This window comes from Stegostoma tigrinum, chromosome 9 (genome assembly GCF_030684315.1).
Source record: "Stegostoma tigrinum isolate sSteTig4 chromosome 9, sSteTig4.hap1, whole genome shotgun sequence".
NCBI classification, from domain to species: Eukaryota; Metazoa; Chordata; class Chondrichthyes; order Orectolobiformes; family Stegostomatidae; genus Stegostoma; species Stegostoma tigrinum.
Genome location: NC_081362.1, coordinates 92781977 through 92796223, shown reverse-complemented (window position 1 = coordinate 92796223; position 14247 = coordinate 92781977). Strand labels below are relative to the sequence as shown.

General features: G+C 42.2%; 1 protein-coding gene across 3 annotated transcripts in view; it reads right to left on the bottom strand.

Annotated features, from left to right (window-relative positions):
* The window catches only part of cd109 (CD109 molecule), a 123847-nt gene that overhangs the window by 41966 nt on the left and 67634 nt on the right, over positions 1-14247 (bottom strand). For all 3 annotated transcript variants that reach the window (XM_048536354.2, XM_048536357.2, XM_048536355.2), the window contains exon 22: positions 4923-5064. In XM_048536354.2, coding sequence (XP_048392311.1) covers positions 4923-5064 — 142 coding nt within the window. The remainder of the gene's footprint in view (positions 1-4922; positions 5065-14247) is intronic.

Genomic DNA, 14247 nt, shown 5'->3' with positions numbered 1-14247 from the left:
TTCTTTTCTGGTGAAGGGTCCAGGCCCGAAACGTCAGCTTCCCTGCTCCTCTGATGCTGCTTGGCCTGCTGTGTTCATCCAGCTCTACACCTTGTCTACTTGGAAAGCTTGTTTGGTGGTTTTAGTACATTACAGCCACTGTATAGGTGTCAAATGTGTTTTATTCTTACCCCTACCGACAAAATTGTCAATGGGTTCAATATATATCCACTACATTTTGTGGGTGGAAAGTGCTTCCTGATACCATCCCGAAACAACCTGGCTCAAAGTTCCTAAAGGTCTCAACTCATTAACAGTGGAAACCTATTTTCTCCCATCTAACTCTTCAACATTTTACTATCATCAGATAACCCCGAGACGCAAGCATTTACTTAAGGAAAGTTAATGAAAAGCTTTCTCTTCATTTAAGATTCTCAACCCGAGTGTTAATTGAACCGCTGTTGAGGTGAAGACTGAGCATCATATCTGCTTCCAGCGTTCCCCAGTTTAGCCGTAGGAAAATCGACAGGGATTCAACCTCCCCACAAGCTGTCCAACCTCCTCTCACAGATATTGTACCCGTGGAGAACCAGTTCCTGTCGACATTGTTATAGGATCATAGAATCCTATGGTACAGAAAAGGCCCTTTGGCCCGTTGTGTCTGCACTCCCAAAGCTACACTAAATCTCTACTTATCCCACTTTCCCACACTAGGCCCGAAGCCTTGTATATTATGACACTTCAGCGCTGATCCCAGCACTCTTTATAGGTTGTGAGGTTTCCCACCTCAAATACCGTCACAGGCAGTGCATTCCAGACCCTCACTACCCTGTGGATGAAGAAATGTTTCCTCAAAACCACTCTCAACCTCCTGCCTTCCACCTTAAACTTATGTCCCCCCTGTTATTGACCCTTTGACTAAGCGACTTTCTATCCACTCTGCCCATGACCCTCATAATTTTATACAACTACATCAGGTTGTTTCTCAGACGTCTCTGCTCTATAGAAAATAACCCAAGCTCATCGAAAGATAGCAAGAACTGCAAATGCTGGAGTCAGAGATAACAAAGTGTGGAGCTGGAGGACTTATCCAGCCTCTCTTAGTCGCTGAAATGCTCCAACCCAGTTGATCAACAATGTAGGGCCATTTGAACAATATGCTAGCATATGTTTTGAACAACAGCACATAATTCTGGTCAAATTAAAAACCAAAAGAATTGTGGTTGCAGTAAATCAGAAACAAAGAGGAATATCAAAACCTGAAATTGCTGGAGAAGCTCAGCAGGTCAGCAGCATCTGTGGAGAGAAGTCAGAGTTAATGTTTCAGGCCGAGTGACCCTTCACCTTGTGCTAGGAAGGGTGTCATTAAATGGGATGGGTGCGAAAAGGATTTCCAAGGATGTTACTGAGACTGGAAGATTTCAGTCATAAGGAGAGGCTGGGACTATTTTCCACCTGGAGTATAGGAGGCTGAGGTTTGGCCTTATAGAGGTTTACAAAATCATGAGGGGCATAGACAAGGTGAATGGGGTGTGGAGGAGTCCCTAGGGGCCATAGGTTAAAGGTGAGGGCAAAAATTTAAAAGGGGCCTGAGGTACAGCTCTTTCACCCAGAGGGCAGTGCATTTATGAAATAAGCTGCCAGAGGAAGTGGTAGAGGGGGGTACAATTACAACATTTAAAAGACATTTGGACAGGTTCATGGACAGGAAAGTTTTTGCGGGATATGGGCCAAATGCAGGCAAATGGTACTAGCTCAGTTTGGCAATGTGGTCAACATGGGCGAGTTAGGTTGAAGGGTCTATTTCCACGCTGTGTGACAGTATGATTCCAGGCAGAGGCAAGCACTGCCTACTGAACTGCAGCCAAATGCAGAACAATGTTCTCAGGCAAGGGCAGGGAACAATGACAGAGAGAATTAAAAGAAAAGAAACTGGAAAATACTCCATATCTGGCCACATGGCAGTCTAAACAAAACGACTGTTTAGGAGATGACATGAATTAGATGCAGATGTGTGCTGTGAAAACAACTGAATTCAGAAGGAAGAAAAAGAAGGGTTCTTTGTAATAATAAAGAATCTTGCTGAAAATAGACCTGTTAGCCACAGCATAGCATTCCGATGAAAAACACATGCTTCTCAAAACTGGAAGCATTGATAATAATTAGAGGATTGAGCCCAGTGAATTGGACACTAGATTTGTCAGTAATCTATGAAGCACCTTGTTGTTGAATACCTGCTCCTATTGCCACACTGACCACCAAGGCGACATCAGATTTTATCTGTCCAATGGTCAGAGACTAAGCATCAGTAGGTGCTGTTGGCTGGCATTGTGAAAGACACCCACTCCCCAGGTATTGTCATCCTCCCTTGGACACTCTGGTGTCACTCCTCTCTCTTGTCATAAAGGCACAGTCAACGCATCACGTCATACAGACAGTACGCAAACAGGCCATTCAGCTCAACTGGTCTGTGCTGGTGCTTATGTTCAGTCCCAGCCTCCTCCAATTTAACTCCACATATTAGCATGTGTTTCTATTCCTCATGCCGACACACTTTAATCCAGCTTCTCCTTACATGCTCCAAAGCAAAGCCACTCATAGCTTCAAAGACCTTTATTCAGTTGCCTCGCAGCTAACTGTTTTCCAGAGAGGAGCATTTCTGTTCTTTGAGTCTCTCCTCAAGCTCCTTGTCATTGCCAAATAAATGACCACCTTTAAATTCCTCAACTATTTCTTTTATCCCTGACTTAGCCTTAATGAAAATTATGGTTGCAGTGTTTTATCAAAATTGATGCTCGTTTGATTAAGTTTCAATGAGGACACGGCAAAGTAGAGAAAAGCTGTTGAAAGAATTGTCAACAATGAGCTAAAAATGAATGAAACAGGTATCTTAGAGCATTGTGAATAAAACCTGCTACACACATACACATCAGTATCATCTCTGCATAGAAACCGAGTATAAAATATACAACAGTGATCATTTGTCATTAAATCATCCTTAAGTTCTCTGTAGCATATTGCAGTCAGCTAAATACAATGACCTTCATCTTGTACATCTCAATTGATAGTCACCCAACCCCTAGCCTTAACATCATACACCTTTTTATCTACGAGGACACAAGTCCATCAAAGGTACATTTGAGTGGTTTGCTAGCCCCATTTCAGAGGGTAAGAGTGGGATTGGCGTCACATGGAGAACACAGTGAACAAGGATGGCACCTTTCCTTCCTGAAAGTACCACTTGGGCTTGTGTACTGACCCATGCAGATGAAAATCTTTCAATTCGAGGATCCATTTCGCTTGTCACTTTCAATGCAAACAGTTCCATAATGCCTGTCGAAAACACGGGTCTCTGGTTTAGCAACATAACCTGATTGCTACCACACTCAAGAATAAGTCAGAAGTCACATGATACCAGGTTACAGTCCAAAATAACGGTTTATTTGAAATCACAAGCTTTCGGAAAGCTGTCCCTTCATCAGGTGAAGTGAAGAAAAGAACAAAGGCACAGAATTTATTGGCAGAGAGATCAAAAGATCATACAAATGGTGTGAGTGGAGTGTCGACAGGCTGAAAAAGTCGTCTCTGTGGGTGATCAAAAGTGTCAGATGGTGTGAGTAAAGTGTCAACAGCTGAATAGCAAGTGAAAGGGATAAGCTATGATCCAATTAATTGAGGCAGAAAGATAACTATACAAAATTAAAAATAAGATGGTGCTGGACACAAACCAAATGACTGGAATAACATGCTAGGTATAAGACTCGCATGCCGAGGGTCTGACCAAAGTAATAAGTGATCCAAAACTATATAAATTAATTAAGGTAGAGAGATTATAACAAGTTATCAAGGTAATGGTATTAAAACAGGACAGTAAGGAAGATTTTACAGGTACAGAACAGTATGGTGCAGTCACATGGAGAATGGCATGAACCCAAAATCATGGTTAAAGCCATCTTCATGGATACAGAACTTGGCTCTCAGCCTCTGTTCGGCGATTCTCTATTGTTGTCTTCTAAAGGTTGCCATGGCAGGTTGTATAGTGTTGCAGTTGATGCTGTCCTGAAGGCCGGGTAGTTTGCTGCGAACAATTGTCTGTTTCAGGTTTGGTGGTTGTTTAGAGAGAAGTGGGGGCAGAGGGATGACTGAATGATCTTTTGATCTCTCTGCCCATTGATATCTCTGCCTGTGCCTGTGTGTTTTTCTTCACCTCACCTGATGAAGGAGCAGTGCTCTGAAAGCTTGTGATATCAGATAAACCTATTGGACAATAACCTGTGACTTCTGACGTTGTCCACCCCAGTCCAACACCGGCACTTCCACATCATGGCCACTGAAGATTAAATAAATGATGATCTAATGAACTTGTTGTAAATGTTAAAAGGACCTAACTGTGTAGATATAGAGAAATGATTTCATCTCATAGGTGGATGAAGAACAAGGGAAATGATCATAAGATAAGTAATGAAACCAAAAAGCATTTTTCACATAAGGAAGAGTGGCAAGCTGGAACTCTGTCCCTCAAGAGACTATGAACGCTTGGAGTCAAAAGGAGTTTTCAAGTCCAAAATGAATACATTTTGTTGGTTAGAGCTGTCACGAGAAGGCAGGTAACAAAGTGTGGAGCTGGATGAACACAGTAGGCCAAGCAGCATCTCAGGAGTACAAAAGCCGATGTTTCGGGCCTAGACCCTTCATCAGAGAGGTGCTGCTTGGTGTTCATCCAGCTCCACACTTTGTTATCTTGGATTCTCCAGCATCTGCAGTTCCCATTATCAAGAGAAGGCAGGTAAATGGATTAAAGGCATCAATTAGGACTGATTGAACTGAGCAATCAAATAGGATTAAACAGCTGGATGCTCGAATCTGATTCTCATATTGCAATTTTATCATCTTCTGAAGAGGAAATTCAGAGATCTTGATATAAGTAACCAGGGCTGGCTTACCGATCACAGTGACGTGGGCAATTTCGCTGCCTACCACCACATTTTCTGGAAATGTGAACTGCACTTCCTTGGACCAAAGCTGTCCCCCAGCTTCTGGGGCAATGAACAGAGCCTGAGAGAAAGACTTTTCGATTCCTTCAGCCTAGACACAGATGAGAAACAAATTGTTAAACACTGTTAGGTAAAAATCATAACCTGAACTCTGAAAATCTGGAATAATAAAGAAAAGGAAGCCAACTGGCCAGGGGTGAAATTTAATAAATAAATCAGTAGTTCTGATGTTTATAGAGCTACAGAGTTTATGGAAGCTAGGAATCCTGTGGCAAGTAACTCACCTCCTGTCTCCCCAAAGCCAGCCCACCACCTACAAGTCAGGAGTATGATGGAATACTCCCCAGTTGCTGGGATGGGTACAGTATTGACAACATTCAAGAAGATTGAAACCTTCCTGGACAAACCCACACACTTGACTGACATCTTATCCACAAACATCCACTTTCTCCGCCATTGATGCTTAGTGTGCTTCAGAAATTCACCAAGGCTCCTTAGACAGCACCTTCCAAACCCACGGTCACTACCATCTCGATAGACAAGGGCAGAAAATACATGGGAACACCACACCGTGTAAGTTCCCCTCTGAGCCACTCACCATCGTGGTTTAGAAATATACCACCATTCCTTCTCATCCGCCAGGTCAAAGATCTAGAATTCCCTCCCTAACAGCATTGTGGATCTGTCTACAATGAATGGACTGCAGCGGTTCAAGAAGGCAGCTCACCACCATCTTCTCAAGAGCAACTAAGGACAGGCAATAAATGCTGGCCCAGCCAGTGACATCACTTCCTGTCAATAAATCCAACGAACATTCTAGCACAGCAAGAGGCTTTTTAGCAAACCAGTAACATTATACGTTTAGCACTTTCTCTTTCGTCCCTTCCTTCTTTTTCCATCGTTGCTCCGAGTGTCTAAGGCTGAGAGTGACCTGAGAGAGGTTTATAAAATCATGAGGAACATGGATAGGGTTAAAAGCCAGGGTCTTTATCCAAGGGTAGGGGTGTCCCAAACTAGGGGGCATAGATTTACGGTGAGAGGAGAAAGACTTAAAAGGGACTAAGGGATAACTTTTTCACACAGTGGGTGGTGCGTGAGTGGAATGAGCGGCCAGAGGAAGTGGTGGAGGCTGGTACAGTTACAGCATTTAAAAGGCATCTGGATGGGTAAATGAATAGGAAGGGTTTAGAGGGATACAGGCCAAACACTGGTAAATGGCACTAGATCAGTTTAAGTTATCTGATTAGCTCAGATGAGTTGGACTGAAGTATCTGTTTCCATGCTGTATGACTCTATGCTCAATTCTGTTTTCAAATTCCTTTTTTGAAACTTGAATATGCTTCAATCATACTTTCAACTAACACGTTCCAGATCACAACAAGTTACTGTGTAAAATTATTAATGTCTGACCATTTCCAGGTCTTTCACCAACCAGCCTTAAGCCTGTGTTCCTCAGGTTATCAACACACTGAAAACAGCTTTTCCTTATTTATTCCGTCAACGGTAGGCATGAATTTCACCACTGCCTTGAATCTCAATCAGATCAAGGTTGGCTGAGGTACATTGCACTGTTTTCATGCTCATGCATATTCTTTTCGGTGTCATTTTGCTAAAGAAGAAGGATTGTAGCAAGAGGCAACCATGTAGCAGGGACATGGGGATAGCATCAGACTGCAAGAGAAAACATATAATATGGACAAGATTAGTGTTAAAACCAGAAGACTGGGAATATTTTAAAAAGCAACAAAAAATACTAAAAAGTAAATAGTGTTGAAGGGAAAATAAACTTGGAGGTTAAACTTGCAAGTAATATCAAGATGGAAAGCAAGAACTTCCTTAAATATATACAAAGAAAGAGACAAGTACAGGTAAGGTGGCGCATGGGTGACTCTCTGTATGGAGTTTTTACATTCTCCCTGTGTCTGCATGGGTTTCTTCCCACACTCTAAAGATGTGCAGGTTAAGGTGGATTGGCTGTGCTAAATTTCCCATAGTATCCAGGGATGTGCAGGCTGGATAGGTTAGCCATGACAAATGTAAGGATAGGAGAGGGGGATAGGCCTGGATGGGATGCACTTTGGAGGATCAGTGTGGACTCGACGGGCTGAATGGCCTGCTTCTACAGTATGTGGATCCTGTAATGAAATGGGGAGCCAGGAAACGGCAGAGAATTTAATCATTTTTTTGCATCCATCTTCACTGTAGAAAACACTAATACTGAGGAATCAAGGAGGAGAGGAAAGAGATATAATAACTATTTTGAGAAAAGAGTGACAGGAAAACTAATATGGCTTAAGAGAGATCCATCCACTAGATTTGATGTAATTCATACTGAGATATTAAAAGAAGTATCTACAGAGACAGTTAATGCACTGATAGTAATTTTCTAAGAATCGTCAGGGCTGGAAAAATTACTAACATAATACTTTTCATTAAAAAGGGAAGGAGACAAAGAAAAGGTAACAATAGATTAATTTGCTTAATGTATGTTGTTATGGAAACTGTTAAGAGTATATTACAAAGAATGTAAAAGCAGAGCATTTAGAAATACAAAACACGATCATGAAGGGAAAATCATACCTGACCAATATGCTAGCATTTCTTTGAGGAGTTAACAAGCAGGATAGATAAAGGGGAAGCAGTAGATGCAATGTATTTGAATTATCAGCAGGTGTTTGATAATGTGCCACACATTGAGCTACTCAATGAGATAGTAGCCCATTGTGTTGGAGGTAATATACTAGAATGGAAAGAGCATTGGCTAGCTAATAGGAAGTGTTTTCAGGATGGCTACCTATAATTAGCGGAGCATCACAACAGTCAGTTTTGGGACCATAATTATTCGCAATATACATTAATCACTATGATGAGGAAAGTGAAGGCACTGCAGCCAAACTTGCAGATGGCACGAGAATAGATAGAAAAGTAAGAGGTGAGAATGATAAAAACAGTCTGCAGGTGGATACAGACAGTTTAAACAAGTGGGTAAAAACATAGCAGATATAATGTAGTGTGAGAAAATATGTGGTTATGCACTTTGGCAGGAAGAATAAAAGAGTTGAATATTATTCAGTGGCATAGAGAGCTACAGTGCAGAAAAAGACCCTTCAGCCCATCGTGTCCATGCCAGTCACAAACAAGGGCCGAACTATTCTAGTCTCTTTTTAAAGCACTTGTTCCATAGACTTGTATGCCTTGGTATCACGAGTTCACAACAAGATAGTTCTTCAATGTTATGGAATTTTAAATGGAGAAAAACTGCAGAAAGCTATGGAACAGAAGCATTTGGGAGGCCTCTTCCATGAATCACAAACTGCAAGGATCTAAGCTCAGCTAGGGTAACAGGGAAGGCAAGAGTAATGTTGGCCTTTATTTAAAAGGCTATGGAGTATGAAAGTAGGGAAGCTTTGGCAATTCTATTCAAGGCACTGGTTAGACCACAGCTGGAACGTTGTAAGCAGTTTTGGCCACCTTTCTATGGAAAGATATACTGGCATTGGAAGCTGATACCAGAGATAGAGGGATTGTCTCATGAGGAGGGGTTGAGTAGGTTAGTTCTTTTCTTGTTCAGATATAGAAGAATGAGAGGCAAACTTATTGAAACATACTTAGGGAACATGTCAGCACAGACACATAAAAAGGTTGTTTCCCCTTCTAGAGAGTCTAGAACCAGAGGACGTAATCTCTAAATAAAGGATTGCATATGTAAAATAGAGTTGAGGAGGAATTTCTTCTCACAGAGACTTAGTGAATCTATCGAATTCCTTACCACAGATGGTTGTCAAGGCTGGGTGGTTTAGTATATTCAAGGTTGAGAATAAGTTTTTAATCACAAATGAAATCAAAGGTTATAGAGAAGGAAAATGGAGCTGGGGATTAACAAATCACTCACAATCTCATTGAATAGCAGAGCAAACCCAATGGGCTGAATGGTCTACAATGCTTCTAAGTTTTATGGCCTTTTGCAAGCATTCAAAAGCGTGGAACTTCATCCTACCTTTGGCTTCCCTTTCAAACCTCAAGTTTTTTGCCATTGAACACAATTCCTGATTTCTCTCTATTTTTATCTCTTGCCATTTTCCACAACATCTCCAGCAAAGAAAAACACCATTTCCTCCAGGCTGTAACTCTTTGCCTCCTTTCTCATGTCCCCAGTTCATACATCCTTCTGTTTCTTTCTCCCTGTGATCTATCCCCTTCAAGGATCTCCAACAATCCAATTTTTGGCTCCTACACTTGAGTTTCATAGCAGTAATAAAAGGCTGGCTTTGAAAGAGTCTGGGTTAAAGGATTAGCCCTGATCTCTAAACTCACTTGAAGCTACTTATTGGCTTAAACCTAGGCCAGAGCTCATGCTTCAAGTTAAACAACAGGTTTATGTCTCCATTAACTGTAACTCAGCCGACTTAACTAGAGATTTGTGCCGCACAACATCTGCAACACATTTGTGAAATTTGGTTCAATTCAATCTCCCTGTTATTGTCCCCTTTTTAGGTAAACATGGCAGTAAGGATCTGCAATGGATTCAACACGGTCCAAATAATCCAAGTATGTAGCCAAGGAAAGTCAAATCCAAAAGCATTAATGGCAGGAATCATGAAATCCAAGTCGGAATTTTATATTCAGCTTCCTCCAACCAACTAAGGATTGCTCCAGGTCAGTCATGATTCATTTGATGGCTCTCTGGTCTTTGAGTCAGAAGTCAGAAGTCACACCACACCAGGTTATAGTCCAACGGGTTTATTTGAAATCACTCGAGCTTTCAGAGATAGCCCCTTCATCAGGTCCAGTGAGAGAGAGAACACATTGACACAGAGTTTATAGGCAAAGAGATCAAGGGTAGAAAGATCAAAAGATCATACAACTGGTGTGAGTGGAGTGTTTGGTAATAAGTCTCTGCGGGTGACCAAGAGCGTTAGGGTAAAGTGTCAACAGCTGAATAACCAGTGAAGGGATGACCTGTAATCCAAAGAAGTGAGGCAGAGAGACAATTACAATAGAATAAAAATAAGCTGGTGCTGGAAATAAAGACTGGAATAATCTGAAAGGTATAAGTGGTACATACCAAGCGTCTGACCAAAGTAACAGGCAATTCAAAACTGACTTTGTCCACTCCAGTCCAACACCAGCACCTCTGACTCAAAAGGTGAGGGGCTCATGTAGCCCTGTTGAGACTTGAGTTAATGCCCCAGTGACATACTTGGGGAGGGTGGTGGCACACTGGCAATGTCACAAAGCTCACAAACTAATACTCTGGGGTGATGTGTTCATATCCCACCAAGGGAGCTGGTAGATTCTTAAATTCACTTTTAAAGTCTGGAATTAAAAGTTACACAAAACTTAAAAGCCCATTCAGTTCATGGATGTTCTTTCAGGAGAGAAATCTGGCCACTCCAAACACACTGCAATGTTAACAGCCCTCTAAAATAATCAAATTCAGGGGGAAATAGGTACTGGCAATAATGCTGAATTTGAAAAATGTGCTCACATCCATGAAAGACTGAAGAAAAAATTTGCCAAATGTATTATCTTTCAGGTAACATCAAACAGAGGTCTTGTCCAACCTCTTGTGGGTGTAATAGATTCCACAGAGCTATTTCAAAGAAAAGAACATAAAGTCTACAGGGGAGACTTGTTTTATGGCCTTTTGCAAGCAATCAAAAGTGTGGAACTTCATCCTACCTTCGGCTTCCTTTTCAAACCTCAAGTTGTTTGCCATTCAACACAATTCCTGATTTCTCTCTATTTTTATCTCTTGCCATTTTCCACAACATCTCCAGCAAAGAAAAACACCATTTCCTCCAGGCTGTAACTCTTTGCTTCCTTTCTCATGTCCCCAGTCAATACATCTTTCTGTTTCTTTCTCCCTGTGATCTAGCCCTCCAAGGATCTCCAACAATCCAAGGTTTGACTCCTCCACTTGAGTTTCACAGTAGTAATAAAAGGCTGGCTTTGAAAGAGTCTGGGTTAAAGGATTAGCCCTGGTGGTATTACAGCTGGACTGTTGACCCAGATTGTGTTCTGGGGACCCAGGTTCAAATCCTGCCATGGCAGACAGTGGAATGTGAATTCAATAAAATATCTGGAATTAAGTCTCTAACGATGATAATAAATCAATTGTCGATTGTTAGAAAACCCCATCTGGTTCACTAATGTCCTTTAAGGAAGGAAACTGACATCCTTTCCTGGTCTGGCATCCATGTGATTCTAACTGCCCTCTGGGAAATTAGGGACGGGCAATAAATGCTGCCACGCCAGCAATACCCTCATCCCATTAAGAATAAAGGGGAAAAAAAATGCATCGTAATTCTACGATTGGACAGCACTTATTGAACAATCCCGTCTGCACAAACGATTCCACTTACAAGAAATCTAGGATGACCAACATGGGTCAAGAATACTTACTGTAAGCTTCATACAGTCACATGCAGGGGCCTGTCCTCTACAAGGTTAAAAGGAGCATGTTCAGATATTGTGATCAGAGATAATGGGAACTGCAGATGCTGGAGAATCCAAGATAACAAAGTGTGAAGCTGGATGAACACAGCAGGCCAAGCAGCATCTCAGGAGCACAAAAGCTAGTGTGACTTTTTTTGCATTAAATCAAAGTGTTGGGTTCAATAGTTCCCGAGAGGTTTCTCCACAGCAACACACTAACCAGTGTTGCTGAGCCAACCAATCGGCACCCTATTCATTTGCAAAGTAAATTATAGTTCCTTTTGAAGTTTGGCATTCTTGTGTCAGTCCTGATGTGTAGAAGTGGAATGTCATTTTTTCAGCAAGAATAATTTAAATTACAACTGCAGTGTAGATTCCAGATCATAGTTTGCTGTTTTCAAAAAAGCATTCTCATCTCTCCTGAGCTTCATTGTCAATTCTGTCCTAGCTGTGCTCTTAGATAATTCCATTCCCACCTCCTGACCATCAGAAATTGTTTCACTTTAACATCGAGGAAGACAAATTTATGGTTGCTCCATTCAAGATTAAAGTTAATGTATTTAACTTTCATTTTATTTAGTCTTCAAATTCCATCCTATTTGGTAGGATTTGTATTTTATAATCTCATCTGCTTCTCTGCTCTAAGAAGCACTTGATTTCTCCAGTCTCTCTGACCTTCAAGTCCCTCATCATTAAATTGGTATAGTGTAGAAAGAGGCCATTTGGCCTACTGAGTCCACACTGTTCCTCCTAAGAGCATCCGACCTAGGGCCCAACCTATCCCCATAAGTCTGCATTTCCTATGGCTAATCCATATAACTTCCACATCCCTGAAAACTATGGGACAATTTAGCACGGCCAATCCACCTAATCAGCACACCTTTGGACTGTGAGAGGAAACCGAAGCATCTGGAGGAAACCCTCGCAGATACGGGGAGAATGTGCAAACTCCACACAGACAGTCGCCCAAGGGTGGAATCAAACCTGGGATCGTGTGCTGTTATGTTAGCAGTGCTAACCACTTAGACACTGTTCACCCATCACAGCATCATACAGCGTGGAAACAGACCCTTCGGTCCAACCAGTCCATGCCAACCATTTTTCTGAAGTAAATTAGTCCCACCTGCTTGCGTTTGGCCCACATCCTCCAAGCCCTTCCTGTTTATGATCGCACCCAAGTGTTTTTTAAACACTGTAACTGTACCCATATCATCACTTCCTCTGGGACCTCATTCCATGCAAGAACCACTCTCTGTGTAAAAAAATTGTCCCTCATGTCCTTTTTAAAATTTTCTCCTCTCGTTAAAAATATGCCCCTGAGTTTTGAACTCCCCCACCCTCAGGAAAAGGCACATGTCACTCACTTTATCTGCGTCCCTCATTATTTTATAAACCTCAACAAAGTCACCCCTCAACCTCCTACTCTCTAGCAAAAATTGTCCCAGCCTATGAAGTCTATTTTTATATCTTAAACCCTCCTTTCACAGCAATGTCCTGACAAATCTCTTCTGAACTCTCTCCAATTTAATAATATCCTTTCTACAGCAAAGCGACCAGAACTGTATCCAGTACTCCACAAGAGGCCACACCAATGTCCGTGCAACCTCAACATCATGTCCCAACTCCTATACTGAAAGGTCTGAGCAATGAAGGCAAGTGTGCTAAATGCCTTCTTAACCATCCTACCCACCTGTGGTGCAACTTTCAAAGAACTATGTACCTGAACCCCCTAGGTCTCTCTGTCCTACATCACTACTCAGATCCCTATCATTAATTTTATTTGTCCTGTCCTTGTTTGTCATCTTGCACATTTGTAGTAAATTTCCCAGCACCTTCTCCAAGTCCTTGAATCCTTTCCAAACTTGAATGAAGTACAAGAGACCCCAGGGGAAGCACCTATTGTAAACAGGCTGACTGTCTTGGAAACTGTCGAGACAGACGACACTGCCAGTCCGAGAGGTGGACAGATCTGCAAGTCAAAAATTGGTGTTGAGGCAGAGCCGAGAAGTCAGACATCATGGAGAGCTGTGGTAATAGGGGACTCCATTGTGAGAGGGACTGACGGGGGTTTCTGCGGCACCAGGCGAGATTTGAGGATGGTGTGTTGCCTTCCTGGTGCCAGGATCCAAGACATCACTGATAGAGTGCAGAGAATCCTCAAGGGTGAAGGTGAAGACCCAGAGGTGGTGATGCATGTTGGCACTAATGACGTCGGGAAGAAAAGGAGGAGCATTCTATAGCGGGACTTCAGAGAACTCGGAAGAAGGCTGAAAAGCAGGACTTCCAGGGTGGTTATCTCCGGTTTGCTTCCAGTTCCTCGGGCTGGAGAGGGCAGGAACAGAGAGATAATGGACTTGAACATGTGGCTGAGGGACTGGTGCAGGAAGCAAAGATTTACATTCTTGGATCACTGGGGTATGTTTTGGGGTAAGGATAAATTGTACAGGAGGGACGGTTTGCATCTTAGTAATCGGGGGACCAGCTTTCTGGCAGGCAGGTTTGCCACTGCAACACAGGTGTGTTTAAACTAAGTAGTTGGGGTGGAGGGGAACAAACTGGAAACTTAAGAATCAAGTTAAAGGGAAAGTGAGAATAAGAGAGGTTAAGAAAGACAACAGAATCAACAGAGCAGAAAACTCTAGAAGGGATCGTACAGTATGGCCAAGTGAAATAGGGATTGATAGGAAGGGTGAGGGGAGAAACAAATTAAAAATATTATATGCAAATGCACGAAGCATAAGAAATAAGGTGGATGAGCTTGAGGCTCAGTTGGAAGTTGGCAAGTATGATGTTCTGGGGATAACTGAGACGTGGCTTCAAGTGGACAGGGCCTGGG